Raw genomic sequence first — 27,664 nt, 5'->3', positions numbered from 1 at the left:
CTCGATAAAAATACGGACAAGCGTTTAAATAAATTCTTACAAACAAGTGATATACCCTTGCCTGACCAATGTCGGGTTATACTACTTCCGCGGATCCGAAACGCGTATAAAAGTGCACGTAGTTAGCTACGTTCAAAACAACATTAAAAGAGGTTAAAATAATATAGATAACGATATAGAAGTAGTATATTTGTCGCGAGATAAGAAAGTTATGACGTGTCACATAAATATTAAGGTATAACTCACCGCGCATGGTTAGTAGAAGCGCGCCATTGCACGAGTACCATCGTTCAATCGATACACAACGTGACGTCAGACTGAAGCGTACAAGTGTGCCCGTATTGTCCATTAAACGAATTCCCGATCGGTCATTTATTTTATCTCTATCTAAACACGAATTTACACGCATCTCGTAAATAAATATTTAAAACGTGCGCGAATCGGTTTCCGAATGTTTAACGATCGCGCAGTAAACGCACACTGGTCTCATCGCGCATGCGCAGTAATTCAAGAGCAAGTGCACCGCGCATACCTGTCGGTGATTGGTGAAAGGATATTGAGAGCAAACGGTCAAGCCAGTCGGCCTGAGGTGAGCATGGGGAAAGCACGTGTCGTTTGCATTGTTGCGCGCGATTCGTCAAGCTTATACGTCGACTCAAACGTCTCCACCACCACCACCGACGCTTTCACCACCAGTGAGACGAAGGTAGCCGCAAACGCCACCACCAGCGTCGTCGTTACTACCACCGTGAACAATTCTTTGGCTTCCCCTCCCGTGCAGCGGGTTGATAGCACGAAAATCGCGGTACCCTCGCTCACGTCGCGAACAGTGCCCGCGAATGCTAGATACACCAGCGTACACCGTCGGCCTATCGCTATGTTACTCGCGGTGATCGCGTTCCTCTGCGCCGGCACCAGTGCCGAGGTGTTCACGAACACTTTTCTCGTGAAGATGAGGCAACCTGCGGAGAGACACGTCGCTGATCGCGTGGCTATTAGAAATGGATTCGTCAATCTAGGACCGGTAAGAGTCTAACCACTAATCCTCTTTATTATTTTTAAATTATAAATATTATTCTTTTTGTTCTTTTTTTTTTTCAATAACATTAAGATTCTGATTTCATTAGGAATTGTTTTGATATAGCGATAGACTGCATAGTACGAGATTCTATCACTGACACATTATGTATACTCGAGTGTAGCGCGTACGCGGTTCGACCGCCTCGAGGAAATTGCTTATCTAGGGTGAAACAGAGTATGGCTTGGGGTGCGGATAGGGTGAACATACTATGATGAGAATGAAATCTCTCTTGAACGATCGATAAGTTTACTCCAAAAGAGAAGAAACAAGAAAATACCCAAGGGAAACCTGTTTATTTATCTACCGACGGTTAGGGCATAAATTTATTTACCTCCTTGTACTATCGGTCAGGTCCCGTGCTTAAATTTTAATCTGAAGCTTACTTTTTTATATGATTATTCTAGCGGCCAATGATTTATAATATTTTATTTTTTGTTATGAATTCTGTATTTTACTATAGACCTATCCTAATAAACAAAGTACATTAAAAACTGGGACGTTTATTAAAATTTTAAATCCCTTTAGGATAAGTATTGTATATCATGAAAAAAAAAATAATCTGCGCGGGTCTCGTTTCATCCTTGCTCCACTTCACCGTTGATTTATATCACCGCGAAACTTGTTATCGGTTCGCCGCATGAACGACCTGTTATTCGCCGTAGGCATGTACGATCACAGAGGCATTGATTTCGTGACCGTTGCCACGAACGCCCGCATTATCGCGAAAACATGTTCGAAACGGTTGGTCGACGTCATAAATACATAGAATACGTATTAACGATAAGATTAGCTTAGTCCAAAGGGAGGTCCGTTACTCAATAGAGAAAGTCTTCCTCTCCTTTCCTCTGGATGTTTAATTTCCAATAAAACATCAAATAAATCATTACAAATCATAATATACTTTACTAAAGGTTTATTTATTTGTATTTAATCGAAGAACAAGCGCGTTGGTTTGATTATTTGTTTGCATTACTGAATTACTCGGGCGCAGTGAAATAATCGGCGTGTGGTCAGACAGCGCAACAGTAGAAGCGACGCGGTTTGGTCCGACGCCTACACATAAACGTTGCGTAGGCACCTTTCAGCATAGCCAGCTCTCGTCCCTAGCTGTTTTTCTACTAATACACGGTATCGTTTTACGGTTGACACTATATCAAACATTTTTGTCGAAAGTGCTTGTCTAAAATAAATATACGATGACGTATAAAGGCGATTAAAGGTTCCACTTTCGAAGTTACTTAACGAAGTTACGTTCACCAACGCGGTAAACACTGGCATAATATCAATTATAAAACTATAAGTACACGTTTATCGGTATAAACTTTCGCATATTGCAAGAAACAACGCGCTTTATATTGAACTTTTCTCATTTAATTCCCATTAATTCGATAAATCAAAGCATACACTTTAAACTGTTTTCTTCTCGCCTCCCTTTGTTCGTTTCTGGGAAAACAAATTTCATTAACCTTCGTTACGCAATTCTCTGATATCCTGTTGATCAAAGGAACATATATATATTCGCGTTAAATTAACGAGAATACATTTGTTGCGAATACATGGAGAGCTTGATTAATAAAATGAAACAATTTGATATTTATTAATGATCAAATTAAACAGCAGAGACGAGGAGTGGGTATTTTATTTCTGTCGTCTCGCGATAATTGAAACGCTCTTCGGGATTCCATTAAAAGGAGACAAAAGCATGTCTAAGATGGCGAGGATAGCTCCTGAAATTTTCCTCCTTTTTTACTACCAAATGCTTCTCGAGGGCGTAGGTTCGAACGGAAGTGTTCAAGAAGGGAGCATCTTGCTAGATAAATTAAGTTAGTCGTTGCCCATCGCGACGTTGGGGGTCGTTTCCTTTTATTAGTATCACTAGACGAATGTTATTGCCTTCTTCTCTTCTGCTCCGCGATTCTCTTGGTTGCTTCCATTCAGAATTGTACTTTCATTTAATTGTTCGCTTAAATTAAATTCGCCGCCCTGGTCATCGGTTACAATCGTCTTTTCACCCAGTACTTAGCTTACTAATTTCTACGTCATTTACCATTCTGTAACGTTACAACCTTTTCCCACTGCGACCGTTTATCTTCGGTCCATTGTTAGGTTCCCTTCCCACGCAACAGGATACATGTTCTAATAATAACAACAATCAAACGTACCATTAGACGGATTCATTAAGAATCGTCTGTTCTAGGAATAGACACCGAGATAAATGCGTCGCTTTGATTTTCTTCTCGAAAGAAAATCGCATACCCCCAAGAAAATGATTCCTAACGATTTTCAAAAGTCGATGGAACAGAAATTCGTTTCGAATCGGAGGAACGAGGGTTGTAAAGTCAATTGGTCGGAAGAACGAGAATATGAAAGGGGGAAGGATATTATAGAGCGACTTTTCTCCGTTGTTTGACGTTTGGAAATTATGCGCCAGATGTAATTTATCGTGGGGATCGATTTTCTTCTTGAAACTGGTATTTACAATGCTACGTGACGTTGCTCCATTTGATTGCCGTTTGACACGATTAATCGCCGCGTGACGTGCGCGTTGGATTATCACCGGTGATCGATCGCCTCCATTGAGGACCGATTAAAGAACCGTCATCTTTGGTGACGGTGGATTTTCGTCCACGAGAACTGGTACTAAAAAGCATTAGAATATTTTTAATAATAAATACCTGAAACTGAACAGTGATGCATGGTACAACGAAGGAATATTAATTCTAAATTGACCATCGTATGTCCATTGTACTTTAGCAAGTGTGAACCATTGTTACCGCGAATCGTAAAATGATCTACCCGGGAATAATGAAAAGATTAACGGAAAGAAGCCGAGCGAAATCGAATCATGTTTAAATAGGTCGATCGATCGGAATGTTGCGGTTACGCTGGTAACCACCTTTTGATTCTGCGACAGAAAGGTGAACATTCTATGTTCTGGTACATCTCTTTATTGAAAAAAAGAGAATGAGAGATTAAAAAGTTTCATGGTTCGATATAATCTACTAACCGGGAGAGTCTTCTTTACATTTACGTAAACAGGTTCTGGAACAGGAGGAGGAACTTCCGTTGCATCGCATCAGGGAACTAATTATTCCTCTTTATTAAGAGGCAGGGTTTGTTAACACACTTCGGGATGACTAAGCGCGCCTTTATTAATCGCCTTACGCTTTGTACGTGTCTATGGATGAGGCTCATAACTTCACTGGTTGTAGTAATAAAATATTATCTCCGAGTATGTTGGAAATATAAAATAGTGTCGCATAATGAATGAATGTTGTTTATTAGACTCTTCGAAAGTCAACTCTAGTCTGACCCATTCCTCAAAGGCACTCGCATTCATTGTTTACCTTACACCCGCACCCCTCGCTAGGACCCAAAGCTTCGCCCGAAAAAACACTCGCCAACCCTTGGGCCTGGTTTTCGTCATTGCCTTTCTCTTTTATGGCTCTCTTCCTGCTTTTAGAAATGTAAACTACCCTAAGTTCTAAACTACGTTACCACAATAGTAAGAAGAATGATTCTTTTATGCAGAAGAATTTTGATAAATTTACACACTATGTTTCTAAACGTTTCTAAGTTTATCTACTATGCAGAGTTCTCTGAATATCATTGCTATAACTTCTCATGCAACTAGAATGACGACAGCTGGCTCAGAAAGGAAGATCGTGTACAGTTAACTGCACTCAGTTATGCAACTACCAGCGTTCCGATGGACACGTTTCGAATATTTCCGAGTATCTGAACTGAAATTACGTAATCTGATCGTTCTTCTATCCTCGTACCTTTCAAAGGAACACTTTTATGGTGTCTCTATTGAACCGAAGAACAATGTAAAGTTGTTTCGCAATTCCAAAGGGATGGAAGAAAGAGAAGTATCGATGAAGATATTTCAGTATTCTCAATTGAACTTGTTTCCCTTTGGCTAGAAGGTACACTGATCATTTATATAACGTACTAATATTCAAGAAAATAATTAAATGTTATAGTATTCCAGGTATATTCTTCTTCCATTTTCAAACTAAAATAATAATCTGATATAAATTCTTCCAGCCATTTTCAATGGAAAATCAAACATTGTTCACCGAGTTTACCATCTTCTATCGCAACACGTTGTATATAAAAAGTATCCCAGTAAAATTACTTTTCCACTGTCCATAATTGGATTATGTTGGACGAAGTTTGCAACCTTCGACTTTTCTACTCGCAGCCTGTACTCTGTTAGCAATATTTCACACTGTCGAGATGTAAAAACCTTCTTGTTCCTCGATAAACCGGGAAAAATTGAATTCTCTTGCTTGCACGTTGACCACGTATACAGACGAGTTAGTCGATGTTTCGAATACATTGGTGGCTCGACAAATTCTATTTGCATACACATTTGCAACAGCTGAGCATAAGGCAAAGTACAATAAACCGGGCTACGTTCGCGGTTTATCTGCTGGACACAGGTTGTTATACCGTGTCCACTGTTACGCACTTGGTGCACGCTTGTTAATTGGATTACACGACACGTGTAGCCCGGGATAAACTCGATTAAGGAACGTATAGTTTGACGGATTGAAGTTTGCTTTCACCGACAATGGGGTCGAGAGAAACAAAATGCGAAAGGATTACATTAATAATTCCACCTTGTTGAAACGTTACGGTAACTAATTAATCCTTGACACGTTAAAACCCCTCGAGTCATCGACGTTTATGAATTCAATGTAGATAATCACTTTGACTTTAAGATTCTGTAAACTTTTCATATCGAAAGGTTGTATAAATAAATAATTATCAAAGGTGCAGGTTTCATCATTGATTTTACCCAAGTAGCATAGATATTGCTACTCCATCATGGTTCGTAGCGAGTTCTAAGTGTGCCCTGTTGGTGTGTAACGATGGTAAAGTAACCATGACGTGATATACGCGTGGAAACTCAATACCAAAGGACGAGAATAGCACGATAAGGTACTGTCGACCTCAAGTTTCTTTATATCACGGCTGGCTTGTCTCTTTTCCACCGAACAGACTGTCAAACTGTATTGATACATCTATCAAACACTCAACGTGTCGCATTCCATTTGATTCGGAAGGAAAAACATTCCGCTTCTGTTTCTCTTTCGATGAACGACAATGCTGGAAAATTTTCAAAAGTTTCATTTGACGTTCATGGAACTTGAAGATGAAATAAAAATCCCAGAATTGTCAGACCTTTTAAAAAAGTAAACTGCGTATCTGTTATACATTCTCGTTGTCGTTAGATACCAGTCTTACAAATTGATCATTATTATAGCGGCGAAGGTGTTAACGATGCTCGTTTCGAACGTTATTCACCTAAGGAAATGAAATTACACGGTTGCGAAAGAGCAGAGTAGAAGCAGGATTTACGTTTACGATCCTTCCTTCTCGTAGTACGTTTCTCATCGATCTTGGCGAGAAAAAGGAGCCTGATGGAATAATCGAACAGAGGGATATCTCCGGTGTCGTTAAGGTTTCGCTTTCAGGAAATTGTATCATCGCGCCAGCGGGTAAACAGTGTGGCTGATTTCCTGAATTTATCAGAAGGAAATTTGCAACACTCGCACGTTTTTTTATTATAAATGCAATGACAGCGTGGCACACGTCGACATAGCGGTAGGATTTCAATAAACTAACGAGATTTCTTACGACGCGGTCACGTGCAATGGGTCGGACGTCGATATCGTGCACGTGTTCTACTGAATTTCCTGCGTTTTTCCTCGCGAAAGTTCTTCAACACTCGGCAACTTTGACACGATGTTTGCTCTCGTACAAGAAACACGAGTTGGAACTATTGGAAAAATAATCAGGTACCGTGGAAACCTGACGGAGAAGTGTTTTTATCCGACATTGAAAGAAGATTAGAATCTTGCGCTGTTCAATCTTCGTACAGTCGAGGATGTTTCAAGGGGTGGACGGCGAGTTTGAATTAAAATGTAACAAACGTTTGTAGAAGTTTTATCTCGTCGAGTCTGAGTTCAGATAACGATTATTCCACGACTTCTGAAGACGATAATGTGATTACTCGATGAATAAGGGGGTTGTTTTTATTGCGATTTCTTTCTTAAACAGTGCAAACTGTTTAAATACACGAATCCTTGTGAAAAGTTATTTAGAAGCTTTAAACTTAACCCTCAGTAGTCACATTATAGATATTTTAGATAGATAGCTTAGAAATAATAAAAATGATAACATACGATATCTGTAAATAATTATTTCTCTCTTTGTTAATATTTAAACCATCATCAGATAAATTCAAGTAATTGGTCAATGTAGGTGATAGGGGTAAATACCTCGTACAGATGTGTATTTAATCCAGTGTCAGTTTGATCGATTTTCTCCCGGAAGGCAAACTTATTAATCGTATAACACCCAGTACGAGTTTATTTATTTGCAATTGGCTCGATTGGAACGACGAACCGATGTCCCTGATCCATCGCATTTATCTACTCACTGGACATCTGGAAAAAAAGGAAAAATACTTTAATACTTTTTATTTGATGTTTCATCGAGAAGGTATTTAGAATTTCTTTGAGGGAAGCTGGGAGGATTAAGCTCCTTCGAATCCTTCCTGTAAGATGATTGAAAGGAAATAACAAGTTTATTAACAGTCTTACAATTAGACTTCTCCAACTGTAGTTCTTAGTTTCCTATTTTATTAGAATTCGAAAATATCATTTTCTTATATTTGCAATGCTGGAATGCAATTTCCATACTTAACAATAACATTTTTTATTTTTTGTTTAGGTATTGGACAGTCAAACGGAATACCATTTCGTACACAGGGCTCTACCTCATGCGCGAAGCAAAAGATCCGTGCCGCATATGAGGAAATTGAAAGTAGATCCCTTGGTAAGTGATCCTTTTCAATTCCATCGACTTCCATCCACGAAACAGTACAATTTCGTTCCTTATTCTATTTCCACCGTGAAATCAAATGAAATCTTTCAATTTCGTTCCACTTTCGTGTATCGTTGATCGATCCCAACAATTTTCTCATCGTCACGTTATTCCATTTGCTATTCTAAATAGTTCCATAACAAAGGAATAAAATTTTATTCGCTTTTAAAGACATCTTTAAAAGAAAGAAAGGTTTGAATTGCGAAAGAATCGTGGGTGGATCCGTGAAACTCGATTTAAAAGCTCGCTAGTAAAAGGTAGTCGATATAAATGTAAATGAAATCTCAATTTCCAACGGTGCAAAGGATATATAATCGGACCAAGGACAAATTGCTCGCATAAAATTACGATCCTTTGATAGTATCGTTCGTTCAGAACCATATAGAATTGTCGTCGATTCTTATGGAAGATTCGTTCGTTGTCCCTTTTTATCCACAGACCTGTCATAAATTTTCATCGTCGCGACTCGCTTTTTCCATCGTTCTTTTCTATCGATTCCAGGCTGAAATACTTTAACCAAACATCCATTACTTTTCCATCGTTTGTGGGAGTCGATAGAATGGATGAAGTTCACAGTATCGGATGAAACCCGACCGGGTTTTGTTTCTTCTTCTGCTTTAACACTAGATTGCCGGACAAATAGATCCGTCAAAATAGATATAGCACATATGGATTTTTGGAACTAAGGAGTGGGAGGAGAAGGAATTAGTATTTGTATACATTTCATAATTCTATTAGAAACCAATATATGTTTTAAAAAAAATTATTTAAGTTTTTCTATATATATAGCAATAAAATCGTAAATGAATCAAATTGACTCGCTCTGGCAATCTAGTGTTAACACGTTCATCACTGATGTTGCAAATACACGGTGATAAAAATGTTAGAAACAAATCTAAAATAAGATAATTTAAAAAATTGGAAAATTTTGCAGATTGTGGAAATTTAATTTGAAGAAATAGTTCATCGTCCGCTCTAAATATATTTTAATTAAGGCTCAAAGAATTAATTCCATTCCTCGGTTGTTCGACGAACCTTATAAAAGGCAAATTAGCCGGCAGTTGGTTCGCGAAAGGGGATGAAACTAGCGTGCTAATGTAAAATATTGAGGCAGGAGGGTTCGTTTAAATGTTTTAGGTGCACACCGCGGTGCAACAGCCTGGATTCAAGAGGGTGAAGAGAGGCTACAAGCCGCTGAGCGTGGATAATCTCGTGCCCCTTTACCAAATTAAAAATCCAGCGAATCCGGCCAACAGAGACCCGTCAGACCCGTACTTCCAGTATCAGTGGTACCTGAAGAACACCGGTCAAAATGGCGGGAAACCGAAGTTGGATCTGAACGTGAAAGCAGCTTGGGCTCAAGGTGTTACCGGGAAAAATGTGACCACGGCTATAATGGACGATGGTAAGAGGATTTAATTATTATTTTTTCTTTTATTATTAACGTTTTTAGGTCAAAGTACTTTGGAAAATTCGAAGCATAAGCTTTGGTTTAGTATAAATTGTAAAATTTTAAGAACTTTAAATGCGTTCAAGAGGATAGAAATGCAAATCTGTTAATTGCATTGCGTAAGGTGTTATCCTCTAAGCGGTCGTTTAAAAAGCTTAAAACATCTTAGAGGTTACATCGTTAATGGGTCGTTTGGTGGATTTAATGGTAGCAATTTTGCTGCCGGCTTCTCGAGATCTCATTAACAAAAAGCGTTTTAGCTTAGATTACGCGGCACATGAACGTAGTTAGCTAACATTCCTGAGGTTACCTGCATTAATTGTACGCCACGGCAGCCTGATAATCAATTAAGGATATTGCTGCCACGTAATTTCATTAATTACCCTTACTTTCCTTAATACTTTAACGTACCGTCGTTAACTTCAATTTCACACCTCTATGAACATCATGCAATATTTTCTAGATAATTTTAATGAAATAAAATATATTTCAAGTAATTTAAAGCACACTGTTAGTATAAATCTTGATGCGTTTCGTATTCGTCAATCTTCGAATTGTTTCAATCAACAAGTATCTCAATGCAATTCTCCGGTGTAATGAAATTCAACGTGAAATCCATCTATGGGTCTGACGATACAGGGAAGTCGATTAAATCATGTATATTGAATTCCGTAATTCAGAGACACGAACGAGTTTCAGGGAATGCCGATAATCAACAATCTAGCGGATCAAACGGCGACGTGATCGGTTCAGCTTCGAGGAGATTTATCAACGATTAATCATCGATTCGATTTTCATTGAGGCTTAAAGCTGATATTCCTTCAAACATTACTTGAATTTCACGATAAACTACGTCCAATTTATTTGTTAATTGTGACCGCGTTAATAAATGATCATCTTATCCTTAATGAAGGTATACACAGAGAGAGTTGTTCTTTGATTTTGAATTATTTATATCGAGAACATTAATCATAATTGTATTTTATGTATTCTTCACTTCTCTGTTTATTTATTTATCTGAAATCGATACAGAAGAATTGCAAGAATTTTCACTGGAAATTAAAAGAATTGTACTCATTTGAAATCTACTGTCTGATCATTTTCATGTATTACTACTTAAATCTTTCAGTGCTAAATACTCTTTTAATCGTCTTGAATGGCAACGAAAATGACGACAAATAACTTTAATAAGTAGAATTATAATCAATTCAAGAAACTTGGTAACTGAGCTTCCAGACTGAGAAAAGCCAGAGTATTAAGTACTTTGAGAGGGTCTTGAAAGCTTATGTTTTCGAATAAAATTTTATACAATTATACTAAGCTTTAGTAATTAATTTTCTTTCCAATTCAAGAATTTCAAATTATAAATCAAATACCATAATTATTAAATGTACTCTACCACAATAGTGACGAAACGTAATTTTTCGGGACACTGCGTTGCGAACACGAATCGATAATTCCTGAGGGTGGGGTGCGTAACCACGGCTCGTTTCTGACCATTTATTAAAGCCTGGAGACCCGATACTATCTCCTAAATTGTAGGGAATGTACAGACATACAGCTTGTTAAGAATTTTAGCCTTCTGCGGTTTACCATGCTGTTATCGTTGGGAAACATCCAGACTAATACTTGAAGTACGATTTGATTGCCATTTTATTTTATCTCGTATTTTTAGCTTATATTTGATAACGTGTGTACTGAGGATTTTAATAAATCTGTTCTACTTTAAAACCTTCTTTTTATTTGTTTCAGGTGTTGATTATATGCATCCGGATTTAAAATATAATTACGTAAGTACTTTTGTTATTACAACTGTGATTTCCATTTTATTTCACTCATAAATTTACCTTTCGATAAATATCAAGAACTTCGTGCCTGAGAGTTAATTTTCTGTTTTCGATGCTGAAATAGTTTTCACAAGGTTCATTAGCATAGCCACTGAACGCTTATTGAAATTCAAATCGAGTCATGAACACGACCTTCTCATGGTAAATGGACGGCGATGAGGTTTCACGACGCGAAGCTTTCATTTTCTTTCTCTGAAACTTCATTGTTGATGTCCTTCTCGGTATCCACTCGAATAACGCGACTCTGTGTCGTCTACGTTAACGTGTTGACTCTTCCGAGGGTCATACATGGTAATTTATTCAGATAATTTATCGTCCACTATAGCGATCGTTCATTTGTAGCGACAGCATACGTCTTCAACATCTAAAGTGTTAATCAACGCGAAGTGAAAGAAGCCAACGTTTTTCAGACAGCAAATTAAACGATACTTGGTGAAAAACCACGAGCAAAAGAACAGTTTTAATAACCTTCGAAACCCTCGGAAAGTAATTACTCGTTCGGCATTTTTTATCGTTGTAACTTTCTCGTTAATTGGAAAAGTTATCTTATTATGCATAACTTTAGCATCTTACGAAAAACCAGCTTGATCTTTAAAAAAGAGCTACTGGATTTGAGTCACGTAGCCTAAGCGATCTTCACCATTCATTCTATGAAAAAAGGAATGTTATTAAACATGCTTCAATGTAGAATCTCGAACGTGTACTGAATAATGCAAGAGAAAATTCAAAAAATTTTCGGCTTTTCAGAGGAGTGAAATGATAATGCTTTCAAATTCTCATTCTTCTCGTAACGAGAGTAGGTGCTCGACTCAGTTTCTCTTAAATAAATATCACACTGAAACATTCTGCAAATGTGCCGTGCAATATTCGCGGATAAATAAAGGGGAGCGTGATAATATGAGAGGGAAGTTTTCTCGGAATTTTCTTGCTTAAGTAGACAGACAACACAACCCACGTCACGTGTTGAAGATACTTAATGAATGAAAAGAACTTGAGTTCCGGTTAGAGAACATAAATGATTTTCGTGGACATAATTCTACGATGATTAATTATAGTCTTCCCGTTGTCATTCCTTCGGGAAAGAAATTTGAATTCAGCGAAGCTTGTTCAATCCGTTCTACGTGAGTGAAATACGTCCAAGTATAAATCGTGGAATTTTTATCGGTGACGTGGTTATCAGAAAGGTAGAAAACAAGGTGATGTGGTCACGTGAGGCGAGATAAAAAACAGAGAGGTAGGAAAAGAAACGAGGGTGGACATGAAAGGGTAGTTTCCTTCGAGAAGACGAAGATTAATGGTCGAGAAACGTTGCCTATGAGCAGGAAAAATTTATGATAGATAAATCCAATGGATAAATGATTTTTATGGCGTGTAAACTGTGTCGACTTTGTTCAATTAATTAACGACGTCTTTGCGGGTGAAAATCAATGTCCGCTACTCAAAGGAATAATTCAAATAGGAAAAAAGAGAGCCAGGAGTCTCATAGGGAATTACCATAAAGGGGCTGCTTGCAGAATTCATTCAACTTTCTACCCGTTCAGAAAGCTCCAGGGTATCTTCAATTTAATGCTCCACTGCTTTTGCTAGAGATTCAGTTAAATAATTAAAAAATGAGGAAGAAAAGAAATTCTGAATATCACTGAAGCTACATTAATAACCGTGTCTGACTATATGTGGTTATTACTACTGCGGCGGTCACACGTGCGTCGCATTAAGCGTTGATATTTCTACTGCGGCAGTCAACGTGGATCGTTCTTATTGTTTTATTTGTTTCAGAATGCCAAGGCTTCTTACGACTTCAGCAGTAACGACCCTTACCCTTATCCAAGATATACTGATGACTGGTTTAACAGGTGAGTGATGAATATAAATATTTTCTCAGAACTTCAAGAAATTTATCGTTTATTAAATGTAATAAAATTAAAAACAACCCAGTCTTAGCAAGATCGCGCAACTATTGATTATCGTGCAGCAGTTAGTATCAATAATGAACCAAGGGTTGTTAAGAAAAGAAAATTGTTCCCAGTTTCCAGTTTCTCTTTCGTAACTGAGGTTGACACAATTCAGATGGAAAAAGAGAAGGAAAAATGAAGGAGTGAATAAACGTAATTTGTTTTTTTGTCGGATAATAAGAAATCGATGGTTTGATTAGACGAACGAGCGAAATTTCTGGGAATAATTCGATCTGGAGCTTGGAATAGAAATCTTCTATTGTGACTAACGAAACAAGCTGCTTCTCTTTTATCAGGTTTTGATTCAAATCCACGGAGAATTACGTGAAAATAATTCTAGAATCGATTCGTCTCGGTCTCTTTCGTAAAAACTTTCTTCTTATTTTTCTTTGACAACTTACGTAAGCCAATTCCCACCAGTTCTTGCTACTGACAAACGTTTCCATCGAATGGTCACTGAGAAATTCTTTTGATTGTGTTCGTTTCCAAGCTTAGAAAATATCTTCTTTTATACGAAGGGAGAAAAGAACCCTCGTAATCAGTTTCTCTTTTTTTCCCCTTTGCACGAGACATCTTCGTCGAGACAAAAGCGAATTTTCAGATTTCTCTGACAGCTGTTCTTTCCAAAGAAACGTCGATATTCTTGTCATATTCTTCGATCGAAAGAAATCGGAGACAGTTGTCAGAGGAGTTCGACAACATAGTTTATCGAGTTATAGTCTTGTAATTCGATGCTTCGATTAATCAAAGAGAACACGAATTTCTGTGGGAAATAAATTTAAAGGTGATCAAAAGAAATTTACGCCATCCCTCCTGAAATGAAACACACCTTCCCTTATTGTAGACAGTTACCCTCTCAAAGGGTTAAAGGTCAATCCCTGACGTCTCGTTCACGTTTGTCCTGGAGGATGAAGAAACTTATTAAAGACATTCAACCGCAATCGTTTCAGTTTCAACAATGACACGTCCGTGACCGAGTCGTTCAGACTGTTTTTACGACTTTCGTTTCTCGATTTTATCGGTTCAATCAGAACGCGAGTAATAAATAACAAAGGACGGTAAAAGCTGAATGAATCTAGTGACTGTAATAAAAGAAGAGAGAGTGGAATCTATTAAATTACACTTGAAATAGTGTTTGTTATTTTAGTCGAATTTTCAAAGGAACGCTCTTTCGATTTCACTTAATTTTGAATGAAACAAAGTTCTCTTTCATCGGCTTCTCTTCGGCAAGGTTGCTCGTCGAGCACTCCTAGCGAATGTAACATCAACACTTTTAGCAGGTCTATCAAGTTAAGTCTCAAAATATCAAATCAATCTGGCTAGGTACACCGTTCAGTCGCTGTGTATACTCGATGTAAAAGCATGTAATCCTGCGGAGCAAACATTTTCCTAGTCGCTGCTGATATCGAACGATATCTAATTAAGCTTGTTTCCTGTTGAACAGCCACGGCACCAGATGTGCCGGCGAGGTAGCCGCGGCACGAGACAACGGGGTGTGCGGTGTGGGTGTCGCTTACGATTCGAAAGTCGCCGGGATTCGAATGTTGGATCAGCCTTACATGACCGATCTGATCGAAGCTAACAGCATGGGACACGAACCTGACCTCATAGACATTTATAGCGCCTCATGGGGACCGACGGACGACGGGAAGACGGTGGACGGGCCACGAAACGCGACGATGAGGGCCATCGTGCGAGGAGTTAACGAGGTGTGTATTAGCGTCAAGTTTTTTTTCTCTTATATCAAACCAGAGGGGATCCTTTTACTCGTCCTTCGTTCGTTCGCCAAGAAATTAATCCGTGTTACCTTGAACTAACCCGGGGAGTTCCAACGATAATGAACATCTTTGTATTTTGGGAAAGTGAAGCGAAACGTAATTAACGAAAGTGGTGTAAGTGAATAATAATTAAAAGTACTTAAAATACATTTATATTTCAAGCGTTTTCTTTTTCTTGCAAGAAAATATTATCTGCTAGAAATCAAATTATACCGCACGATGGAGCACACGTTCTGCTCAAAGGAGGGCAGAATTGAATTTATGAAGCACATAACACGTGCCACAGGTCGCGGGGCAAAAAGTGCATTAAATGCATTCTAGTGGTAATCCGATTATTCTGCAGAAAAGGTGAACGCGTTCGAGTTTTCAAGATATTTACGAGCACCACCGAGAAGCAACCAATAATTGCATCGAATCCAATCAGTGCACCCTTCGTTTCGAATGAAAACGTCGATAATTTATCGTAGCAGATGGTCGTGGTTTAGTATACCTAATTGTTGGTATAATTGGATCGATGTGCGGGTAAAAGCTTTATATACAAATAATTTTTCTCTTGTGCAATTTACAGATTAATCGATAAATTTCGGAGTGGGTGGATTTGATTGTGAGTGTGCTAAGTTATGATTGTTCTCTTTGTGGTTCGCCGATAATTAATTAGGCAATTAATTAATTTCGAAACTCGTACGATCTCAATTTCAAAACGAGGCATTCAATATAAATTAATTTTCAGAATAAAGATCTCATGTGTACACTCTTTAAAAATAGATGATTTAAATTATAAAGAAGCTTCGAAAATGAAAATGAACAGAGTCTAATTAAATTGAAATTCTTCAAATTCCTAAGAGTTATTATGTAATATAGGGAGCATGATATAATATGAACTTTAGATTTAGCTTGCAAACTCGTAACGATCTCTCCACTGAACATGGAAGGGTAGTCGATAATTATTAGAATCTGCAATGTTCCAACGTCTAAGAAACACTGTCTCCTATATCAGAATCACCCTTAACAACACATCGTTACGTACACGAGTTATGACAGGTCGTTACGTGCTGCACCAGTGGGCAATCGACGTCGAAAATCCTTTGGGGATAGGGGTTGGATTCCATGAAAATTGTGCCAAAGGTGTCCAGTTAGATATTCGGTCAACCGTAAACCTGTACACCTCACGATGGCCTTAATAATCTCCTTACAGTTGATAATTATAATTTTCAATATTTCTATTAGTATCATTTTTCGAAGTGGCGTTTTTATTATTCATAGGGAAGAAGAGGGTTGGGGAATATTTATGTATGGGCATCCGGGGACGGTGGAGAAGAAGACGATTGCAATTGCGATGGTTATGCAGCTAGTATGTGGACTGTCAGCATTAATAGTGCTATTAACGACGGGCAAAATGCTCATTACGACGAGAGCTGTTCGAGCACCCTAGCCTCCACCTTCAGCAACGGGGCTAAGGATCCAAATATAGGGGTGGTAAGTAGCAATTCTTTTTATTCTGTTGTCATAATTACAATTAGCTTTATTAGAAATCTAAGCAATCAGTGATCTTCGAAATTTTCTCAAAACATAACACTATAGAGCAGCTCAACAATTTTCAAGTATTTCGAACACGCAGAGTGAAGGATCAAGGTATGGGGCAGAAATAGATTAACCCCATAAACACGAGACAGGAATTTCGTCGCATCGCAAGAATGTCTGATTCGATTGAAACCACCGTGAAATTCCAGTGAAATTCTCGTCGAGTTTCAACGCGTGTTCCATTCTATTTTTCCCCCGAGATGAAATATCTCAACAATCTCTTACAAAAATGAAACATGTTTCAAATTAACAAGTAGCCAGATGAAAAAAAGAGAATTCTTTTCAATATAACCTATTATTAAACTGTTCGTTAACTGCATAGTTACCTCGCATCGTTTAAAATCCTTCTACCCGTAGGAAACACGATCCTGAATGGATTTCACCTCCCTCTTTCATTTTCATGGCTGTTTTTGTGCTCGATAGCCGGGATTTTATGGATGAACACGGATCGCCTGGGTTTCTAGTGTTCTCTTTGTTTCACGAAAATTTCACGCTCGAACGAGCGGGAATATAAAGAGGAAAGATGGGGTGAACGCGAGTGTTCCTGGCGCAGATTACACGTACCAGCTTTTTAAATAAGATTTATTTACCCTCTGACTGTCCACGCGTGAAGCGAATGAAAAGAATTCTACCTCTGTTATTTTTCAAATTCTCATACGTTTTATATCGCGTGAAAACGCAGCGAAATATCATCAATCATTTCGTGCATTTTTCGAAAAACCCGTATTATGCTCGTAAAAAAGACTGCAATTTCTCGAAGTACCTAATCGCCCATGGTGGTACTTACGCCTCCGTCGTAAAAGCTCGATTGCACCGGTGTTTATCGCAATTTTATCGCAGTCTCCGGCAATCGAACGTAAACTTTTAATACTGAAACTTTCTCGATATCCGTGGGACACGCGTGGATGCGCTGCCAAGGAAATTATAACGTTCCAAGAGTTTAATCGCCTTTGGGAGTTGCGTTCAATCGTAGACACACCAGGAAACCATTTCGCGTTCAATTATTTCAAACGATTCGTAAATATTTAATCCTTTATAATTGTTCGTAAAATACGCTAGAGTCGTTTTTATAATGAATCTCAATTAAAACGTTCCGTACAATCGTTAAAATGCAAATGACGTAGATTCTCGTAATGAGCTGCGCTAGGTAACCCGTCCAAGTAAATTCTAATTTCAGCTGAGAAACGTGCTCGTTCGCAATTATGCGTTCACGTTGTCTTTTCCTCTTTTCTCGCAGGCAACCACTGATCTCTACGGTGAATGCACCACCACTCATAGCGGAACATCGGCTGCAGCACCGGAAGCCGCTGGAGTCTTTGCCCTTGCTCTCGAAGCTAAGTGAGTACGCTATAAAATTCTTTTCATATTCCCTTTGAATTTGTAACAAAATTTCTTCGTGAAACTATGCCTTAAAAATTCACAAAATTCCCGGTTATTGGGGAATTAAAGGTATTCGAGTTTCCATATGGCGCAATCGATGGATCGCGAAAAATATAGAGTTAACAAAGTTAAAATCCCTTTCATCCTCCATTTCAGAAAAGTTTTTTTTTTTTCGTTCCACTGCACTTTTCTCCCTTTGAGCCTTCAGTTAAAATCTGACAAGCCAGTGTATCGGGTCCATTGTTATTTCACACGGAAAATCATGATTTTCCAACAACGTCAAATGCATTGTTCAGCTTTCGTGGGCGCGCAAAATGTGAAAGGAAAATTGTATTAATTAAGTCTGTTGATCGTTACGCAAACATTTCTGTACTTCTGGATGGACAGTTAAATGGGGCTGACATAACGTTTCTCTTTGAATAAAATAAATTGTTAACTAGGGCAGAGCGATAAAAATAAAAAAATCTTTACGTTGGATTATTTCAGTCCGCAGTTGACCTGGCGAGACATTCAGCATCTGACGGTGTTAACGTCAAAGAGAAATTCTTTGTTCGACGCTAAAGGGAGATTCCATTGGACGATGAACGGTGTCGGTTTGGAATTTAACCACCTCTTCGGTTACGGTGTGCTGGATGCTGGTGCGATGGTTGCCTTGGCGAAGAAATGGAAAACTGTACCGCCACGGTATCACTGTGAAGCTGGTTCCGTGTTTGAAACTCAGTGAGTGTTTTTCAGATATTAAGGTCCCTCTGAATGTTTCGAAAATCAGGAAAATTTATAGCGCGATCCTCGTTCCTTTATTATTTATTATCATCTCCTCAAAAAGTTTTCAAGTGGCTTATCCTTTTCTATTTCCTTTCTGAGAAATATAAAAGCATACGAAGCATGCTACACGTTCAGCAGATTATTATTCGTGGATGACCAGGGTATTGATCTCGGCTGCCCTCCTGTCGCGCTTTTCCTCGTGTTACACACGAGTCTTGCCTTTTCCCGACACAGAAAAATCACTGGCTGTGTGATCCGACAAGCATTTCCCCCAGAGACTCGGTCTTTTCAGAAGGTCGACGGTGTGTCCAGAAACGTGTATCAATTTCCTTTTTAGAGAAGTGACGAGCGACCGATCGATCCTGTTGAAAATAAAGACTGATGCCTGCGCTGGCACCGAGTACGCTGTGAACTATTTGGAACACGTGCAGGCTGTTATTTCCGTGAATGCTTCTCGTCGCGGTGACCTGGAGCTGTTCTTAACTTCTCCCATGGGTACCAGGTACTTTTCTAATTAGTATTCTGATTGGCACAGTGTTATTAATGTTGATTAAAATCACACTAGTAATTGGAACTATTGAATAATTGAGCTTATGGAAGTTTCGTAATGAAGGATCTATTTTTAGATCGATGATTCTGAGTCGAAGGACAAAGGACGACGATCATAGAGATGGTTTCACAAAATGGCCTTTTATGACCACCCACACCTGGGGAGAATATCCTCAGGGGACATGGCTATTAGAGGTAAATGGAGGAAGACGATCTTATCGATGATCCATGGGGTTATTGAAATTATAGTTGAAATAGTTTTGATATTCATTTATTAAATTATGCCCAGGTGAGCTTCAATACTCAAACTCCCCAGACTGGATGGATCAGGGAATGGACTCTGATGTTGCATGGCACCAGAGATCCACCTTACACCGGACTTCCGGCGGCTGATCCACACTCGAAACTGGCGATCGTCAAGAAGGCTCACGAAGAACGTTCGACCGCGATGTAACCAGGAGGAACTCCATGATTTTAGGAACGTTCATATCGAGAGAGAAAGAAAGAGAGAAAGAGAAAGATACGTTTATGCAACAAGTCTTTATTGTTTAAGGATCTGATTTTTACAGGTGTGAAAATTCGAACGCAACCATCGTGCTGTGTTTCCGTGATCGTTTGCTGATTATTGTACCATAAAAAGCTTCGTGTTCTCGATTCTGATCTCAATTCAGTTACGTTCGAATTTTTCAACAGGAACAATCGTACTTTTTGCAAAATCAATCCTGTGTGATACCACACGTAATTATATTTTGATAGGTTGCTTGAAAATTTTTAGATTATAATTACTATTAATGTTAATGGACGATGCGTGAGTTTTATTATGATTAATAGACGATAATTATTATTGTTAGTAAAGGGCGTTGATATGGCAGAGGAGGCAGGGATGGTGTGATTGTTTTGCAAATGTCGACACGTTGATTGCCATAATAATAAAAAATAGAGATAGAGACAGACATTATAGGTACGATCATTTTTAATTTTCAATCTGCTATATGCTTTTTCCCATTTCCTTTTTATAATTATTTTAAGAAAACTTTTCTTGTGGGGCTACCTATGAAATTCTAGAAATAGAAATACTAATAGTTCCATATACAAAAATTTTAACGTGGTTACCCAAAATAGCATTTATCCTATATTAAGATTATGGTGCAGGTCACCAGCGACCCCATGGCAGTCAACGTGTTAATCTTACTTACGTACAATCTTTAATATCGTATTTAAACTTCTTTCAAGAACATGTCATTAAGATTTAACTATACTTAATTAAAATAACAAAGAAGAAATTATACTATTTATCGTAGCTATTTGAGCATTGAAGAGACCTAAAAACCAAAGATCGAACATTTTCTTTGATTCAAAAAAGACAAGATTTCGACGAATCAATAAAAAGAACAGTCCTCGGACTACACCAAAGTTAATGCCAAAGAGTTTCAGCTGGGAACAATAAAAATCATTTGGTATGGTTCTCGCAGCTCGACGAGCCCGTCCGTACTCGTACCAATTAAAACAATGGGTTTCGTAGCCGAGCTTCTTTTAGCGCGTGTCGAGTTGAGAGGCGATTCTTGTAAACGGAAACGATCAGACGGGAACACTGATGGTCCACGCGTGCCAACGTTTCTTTTTGATCTCTCAAAAGTTCCGAAAGCTTCGCGAAGAATACGAATTTCTTTTCGATGATATATCTATTATAGACTATTAGATGTTCAACTATATATATGTATATATACACGTACCTACTGGCTTTATTCAAAGAAGAAAATATTATTACCTCTCTAAGTGACGCGAGATTGGGTCCGCATTGTCTTTTACGGAGGGATACGTAGTGTTATTGTTATCGTGTTTTAATATTATATTGGTGGACGATGTGGTGTCGTTTGTTAGATTAAAATACAAATTTATATTTTATTTTGCAACTGTATTTGTTTAAAATATATTCTACATACTGTGTGACGAATTAACTGGTCTTCCTCGGTCAAACATTCTCTAAAAAGATTGCAAGTACATATCGTTACTGAAGAAACATATTGTTTTTAAAAAATATTGAAAAAGAAAGAAGAAAAAACATTGCCACTTAGAGAGGCAATATCCTATCTACCCTGATTGTCATTTTTTTCTTCTGACATTCTGTATAAATTATTGTGGTGCGGGTCACCAGTGACAATTATGGATCTTTTTTTTTTGAAAAAATAGTACTTGAAGGACTATTAAGACCGTCAGACGTTTCTGTCTTTGACGAACTGAATAAACATATCCATACATCTCGGATTCTTCGCATTACGCACAAAGTATTTCTGATAGTAACGATTTTGTACGAAATTCACTTGGGTGGTAGCCACGAATTCTGAATGGATATATCTTTCCTTTGAAATATGTATTTTTAATTGAATGATTCCAGAGATTTTTGGCTACCTCCAAGTCGAGGTCAAAGACCTTTTGATATTTTAAAATTCTTCAAAAAAAATCTACACATAATGGGAAAGAAACGTATTCTACGTTCGCACGCATGGACCAGACACAAGATCAAGACTTCATATAAATCTTCTGCTTTCATTTCGTAGCCCCATTGTCAGTAGAATTCATCAGTATTAATTGAACGATAATTGATTCATTATTTAATGAAATTCTCAGAAATTTTGATGCTGGTAATTATTAATTGAAAATTAATTAGCCTTTGATTGATCTCTAACTTGATCGATATTAACTTAAACAGAGTTAATGCTTATCTATTGGATCTGCAAATGATAGCTAAGGTGTTAATAACGAAATCGTGCGTGCGGACAATTTTTCGCATACGTCTCCACGAAATTGGACACCTGATTAAAAAAAAAAGGTAACAACATTATCGACTCATAGAATGTGACAAAACCAATTTGGGAAGGACCTATTAAGGACTATGAATCCTTTGAGTAGCAAAGACGTAGATATACGTTCAAGGGTTATCAAAAAGGTACTTGCAATATTTAAAATTTTGAAAAGGAACTCCCTGCAGATAGACGACCAATAAAAATAAAATTAACTACTCAAAGGCTTGATCCCTTGCCTTTCAATGTTTAATTTTATTCGTGTCATATCTAATCTAATTAAGACAAGTTGTATCTTTAAGTATCCTTACGTAAAAATTTTAAGAATTTCAATTTTCTTCATTTCATCGATCATGGAATAATTGATTCTATAATTCTGGATCAATAAACAACACATAAGGCAAGGGTTTAATAGATCTGAAGAAGAATGACCTATATTCATACAACATCGATTATTTCGAAATTCGAAATGATTTGGCCAATGCTCGCTGCCATTGCAAATTGAAATGATTCAAAGAATTCTCGATTTTTAGATTGCAAAGGGAATAGATAACAGCGTATGGTAATATCTAGAGAAAGAGAGAGTGAGAAAGAGAGTATGAATGTGAGAGAGATAGACAAAAGAAAAAGAGTATATAATATACGTATATAAGAACCAAAGAAGAGAAGAAAAGAAAAAGGATAAAAAAAATGACGTGTAGATACTAATAGATACGTAGAGATCAGAGAGTTTGAAGTTTATGTATTAAACATGATAAAGGATAAACGACGTCAACAAAAAATACATATTATATATACATATATATATATATATATATAGTTGAAATGAATTTAATCAACCTTATTCTGTACGTGATGTACATGGATGAATAAAATCTTTATTTTTTGGCCTGCATCGTTTTTATATGCTGTACCTGCGATCCATTCGTCTAATTATCATTTTTATAATTTAACGATCGATCACTGATCGATGGATTCTTTTGTTATTTAAAGGGTGAAGAGTGGGTATTAGAGAAGAAGGTTGACCGAGTAGAACTAATACGTCCTAACTGTATTAGAACCTAAGCAGATATTTGGTATCAACGTAGTAAAGCTTCGTCGTCGAGGTGGGATCGTTTCGTTTCGAGGATACGGCTTCTTCTAGAATCTAGATCCACATAGATTCGTCTACAAAGTACGAGTGCTTCCGTTTCTTTGCCAATGCCAATAACGAGTAAATCGTGCGATTACTCGTCCAAGATTCTTCTGCAAATCTTTGAATCCGAAAACGTTCGTTCAATTAGCAAAAATCAGAAATTGTAAAATCTTCATCTTCAACGACTCGTTAAATTGCACGATTATTATTTTTCCGTATTTATCGGGGCAATCAATTTCAGAATTTTAAGAGCAAGGTAAAACACCGATGACTCCGAAACAGCCTCTGAATTCGGTCAAGATGGAATATATTAATGGATTGTTTGCACTTGACAGGGAAACCCTTTATTGTACTTAACATTTTTATTTAAACCGTTGGCTAAAATAATTTGGTCGCGTTCCAATTATCGACGAGGGTAAGAAATTAAGGGGATGAATTCTTTGGCCAGATTGAATTTTAATTACAGCCGACACCTTTACAGTTGATACATCCGTATAGAGCGACATACGATCATGTGGATTATCAAGGATATTAATTATTCCTTTTGCTGGTACGAAATGGCTGCGTGTTTCGAGTTACCAGCTTGACAGATTGCCATCGACCCACGTAATTAACTGCTCTGAGAACGGATCGTGAGCTCTGGCAATTTGCATAATTGGGTCGGCGTTGTTAAAACGTTATTTACGCAGCTACGTTTAATTTAACGCTATCTTTCGACAACTAACCCTTGCTTGTCAGAAATCTGGATGCGAAGAAAACAAATCAAAGAATTTTGAAAATTTCCTATTAATTAATTTTCATCTCCTATTTTCAAATTTGCAAACTTACCTCACAAATATCAGAAAAATAATTTTATTCGCAAATTAACAACTAAATAATATATTATTACACTGCTGAATCATTTACAACCCCTTGATGGAAAGCTATTCACAAGCATATCGAAAGCAATTTTATCGGTGGAACAATTACTCGGAATCCTCAACATTTTATACGTTTGTAATCAAACGAAGATACAGGTTTTCGAGCAAGCACTCGTTACCCTCGTAAATTCCTAATATTTGTGGGACAGCCACTCGTCCGGCAGGATCAGGATAACAAACGAGCGCGGTTAAAAAACACGAGCATCACGCAAACTGGTCCAGAGGAAAGAAAAAATAAGATATCACTGGCATTTCATTAACTCGACCTACATATACACGAGGGCACCCTTCTACTCGTGTGTGTACAGTAAAATAAATATCGTTGAAAAATAATCATCAGCCTGGAAACAATTTTCGTTCCTGTATTACGTGAGTTGTTTAAAATATTCTGAAATTCAATTATTCATTACGAATCGCAGCTGGAATCTTTCATGAATTCTTTTATATATTTTATTAAAATCTCTTATTTCATATATTTCGTTTGTATTTTCACTTAGAATTACCGTTGCGCCCAGTTGAACCACCCCTACCGAGACACCCTGCAAACCCCTAGCACAGGGATTAATTAAATTAGTCTGTTTCTTTCAGGAAACTGCAGGATAAACCAAGGGTTCTCTACAGTACAAAGGCGGACGAAAAGGTGCCAAAAATCTTTGTACGGCAAGGGTGTATGTCGAATGTGGGCCAAGTCGAGCTGTAACGTAGAGTTTCAAGGAACGCCACAAGGCAAAGGGAGATTCTGACGTCAGCTCATTAAACCCATCGTGAAATTTGTCTGTAGGCAATGTTTCTCGTCAGATAACGAAAGCACGTTATATCGTGTGCCCGCATCGGGCCAGGTTTACAAACAAATTTGGCCGATACTCGCGAGACGCGGATTAAAGGATTAAACACTTCAGATCCACGCGATCATCGAATAAACTTGAAATAACAAATGTGAGGAGAGGCGTGATCGATGGTGAAGAAATTCGTTCACTTCTTTTCCCCTTGACATTTGGCTACCCGCTGGCTAATAATTGCAAAATCGATCGCGAAGTTGAAGAAGAATTCACGGACAAACGACTATAATTTTCCTTAAAGTACTTCAAGGTGTCCGGGGAGTTCTTAAGATTTCTTCCATGTCATTTTATTGAGTGCGATGGGACAAGAAGGCTCGCTTCGGAAAATAGATCAAATGTATAGGTGCTTTTCGTGTTGCAATTAGAAAAAAGATACCCAGGTTAAAAAAAATTTGCTTATACACTACTTCAGGCGGAGGCGACCGTAACGGAATACATAATGATATCATTATCAATTCCATCGCTAATGATAAGTCTAGGATCAGCGTAATAGCGGAGGGTGAGAGAAAGAGAAAGAAGGTGGGGGTGGAGCACAGAGAGGGGGGTAAACAAAGTAGAGTGGGAGTAGGTAGAGAGAGAGAGAAGAGGGGATAGAAGGAGACGCGACACGGTGGTTGAGTTCAGTCCGCGTGTTACCCCCAGCCGTAAAGCAGGGTCGCGTTTTCTTCACTTCCGGTTTCCCTCGTACCCAGAAGATTAAATAAAATCGTGACATAGCCGCGATACGTTTCGATCTTTTGCTCTCGTGAGTATCCAGTGAACCGGAAGTGACACACGAACCAGTGAAAACGAACGGGAAAAAGTTGACGATCTCTCTGCATTTGTTTCGTGGATTTTTAACAGGTAAAATATCATTTAATTATTCGAACAACTGATTAGTTAATTAATTTAGTGTTTTAGTTCGTAATTGTTGGAAGATAGGTTCTTTGTCCAACTATTTATAATTGATAAATTTTATAAAATTTAATTTGTGTTTCGTGAATTTTAACCCTTAATTTGATTTTATTACATTAGAATTAAAAATTTATGTACGTGTGTCGCGGAATTGATTGATAGCTACTTCTTAACGCGGGACGGTCTGATCATAAAGCACAATACTACTTAACAGGGCCCGGCCGCAGAGAATGTCCAGTGCCACGAGGCTCCGTGTCGGAATGGTTAAATGTATAATTAATTGCTTTAGTGTTATTGATTTTGGTTGACTGTTTACAACGCAGTAGTATGGCGTTAATGACCATTAACAATTTACGGTTCAAGCGTGGCCCAAATAGGAGTGAAAATATATTGAATGTATTCAATTCCACGCGCGTCTTTGTTATATTAATTTATTTCATTCCATTATATTCAAGGCGTCATGAAAAGTAAATTTATAAAAATCGATCGAAATATATCGAGTATCCACGGACATTGAGCTCCACTACGTGGCGTTTGAAACTTCCGAGGTCAGCCTTGAAATCTTCGACAAGGTAAAAGGTTCAACCCCAAAATATACAAATTGGTTGCACCGTATACGTCGGTTCGACACCGCTGACTTTGTCCGGAAAGTTTTTCAATTGGACGTTGATCGCAATCGATGCGTGTCGGGAAAACAAGAAGTATCTAACCGAGGCGCTTTCCGCTACGCGGAATCCACTTCCGTTTGAAAAGTTTCGTTGGCTGAGCGCGCGAAGTTTCCGTACGATATTTCGAGCCAGAGTCGATTTGATTAGAAAGTTTAAACAAGCTTTAGAAAATGTTATTTTAAATAGCAAAATTGAAAATAAAATTATCAACCCTTTGTTACCGGTGCTTGAAAAATAATTTAGAAAATGTGTATATCAAATAAATCTATTCTATAAATCTTGTTATGTAGAAATTTTCGAAACGGGAGATGTACTAATGTGAATAAAAATTCGAAGAAAAGAAAAAAGAAAGTTCTCTTCTTTCGTGGATTAACGTTTAACGCTCGATCCGTTTCGATCTGGTTCGTTTGCATTTTTCTTCTCGCCCGTCGTTCCGAGGCCTCAATCACGTACTCCATTGACTGGAAAATGTAATCCCGCATCGGCCCTGAATATTTTTATCTTGTTGCAAAAAATAATCGGCGAATAATATCGTCTTCGTACCTGGTTGTACCTATGAATAAACTGTACCGACGCGTCTGTTGTCCTTTTGGTAAACGCTTTTACCCCGATATTGGCATCAGCTGTGCTCAAATTTGTTCCGATCTTCGTGATCGATTGCTCGACATATTGCAAAACAATTTCGAAGTAAACTCTCTTCAAAATTGCTTTTATTTCTACTAAAATAAAACATTACAAAAGATATCTATGCTATCCGCGTCAATTTGTAGTAAAACAAATATAATGATGATTGAAGTAATAAGGGTTAATTACTGGTAAGAGCAAAGTGATCCTGTTCCTAATGAACGAAGAGAATTATTTCGAGCGAAGTGTTTGAAACGAGATAACAAAACTTGATTACACGTTGTAAAAGAATATCGCGATCACCGGATACAGCGGGGAGTGTCACAGAGAATAAGACGTTATCTAAAATAGTCCAACGATTGTAGGTCAGAAGAAACAGGAGGGACACTTTTATCGGTGGCTCCTCTTTAACAGAGTACTTTAATCCTTCGTGGTTGAAGGTTAAGGCATTCCAAGCAATAAACTGTACCACCTAGACACCCTTGGCGTGTTACCAGCAT

At 37.9% G+C, this 27,664-nt stretch overlaps 2 protein-coding genes across 2 annotated transcripts in view; both read left to right on the top strand.

Moving 5' to 3' along the window:
* The first annotated feature begins 27 nt into the window (after positions 1–27).
* Positions 28–22,977, top strand: LOC114877298 (neuroendocrine convertase 2). Its single transcript, XM_029189687.2, has 12 exons — positions 28–1,024; positions 7,829–7,933; positions 9,119–9,386; positions 11,184–11,221; positions 13,055–13,131; positions 14,675–14,939; positions 16,272–16,484; positions 17,827–17,927; positions 18,456–18,689; positions 19,072–19,236; positions 19,361–19,478; positions 19,573–22,977. The coding sequence occupies exons 1-12, from the start codon at positions 452–454 to the stop codon at positions 19,735–19,737; spliced, it is 2,322 nt and encodes a 773-aa protein (XP_029045520.1). The 5' UTR covers positions 28–451; the 3' UTR covers positions 19,738–22,977.
* Positions 22,978–25,620: 2,643 nt separating this feature from the next.
* Positions 25,621–27,664, top strand: part of LOC114877299 (neprilysin-1) — a 48,396-nt gene continuing 46,352 nt past the window's right edge. The window contains exon 1 of the mRNA XM_029189689.2: positions 25,621–25,821. The gene's annotated coding sequence lies outside the window, so the exon portion shown is untranslated. The remainder of the gene's footprint in view (positions 25,822–27,664) is intronic.

The sequence above is a fragment of the Osmia bicornis genome, chromosome 15 (genome assembly GCF_907164935.1).
Source record: "Osmia bicornis bicornis chromosome 15, iOsmBic2.1, whole genome shotgun sequence".
NCBI classification, from domain to species: Eukaryota; Metazoa; Arthropoda; class Insecta; order Hymenoptera; family Megachilidae; genus Osmia; species Osmia bicornis.
Note: the sequence above shows the minus strand (reverse complement) of the source record. Positions and strands in the feature narration are given on the sequence as shown.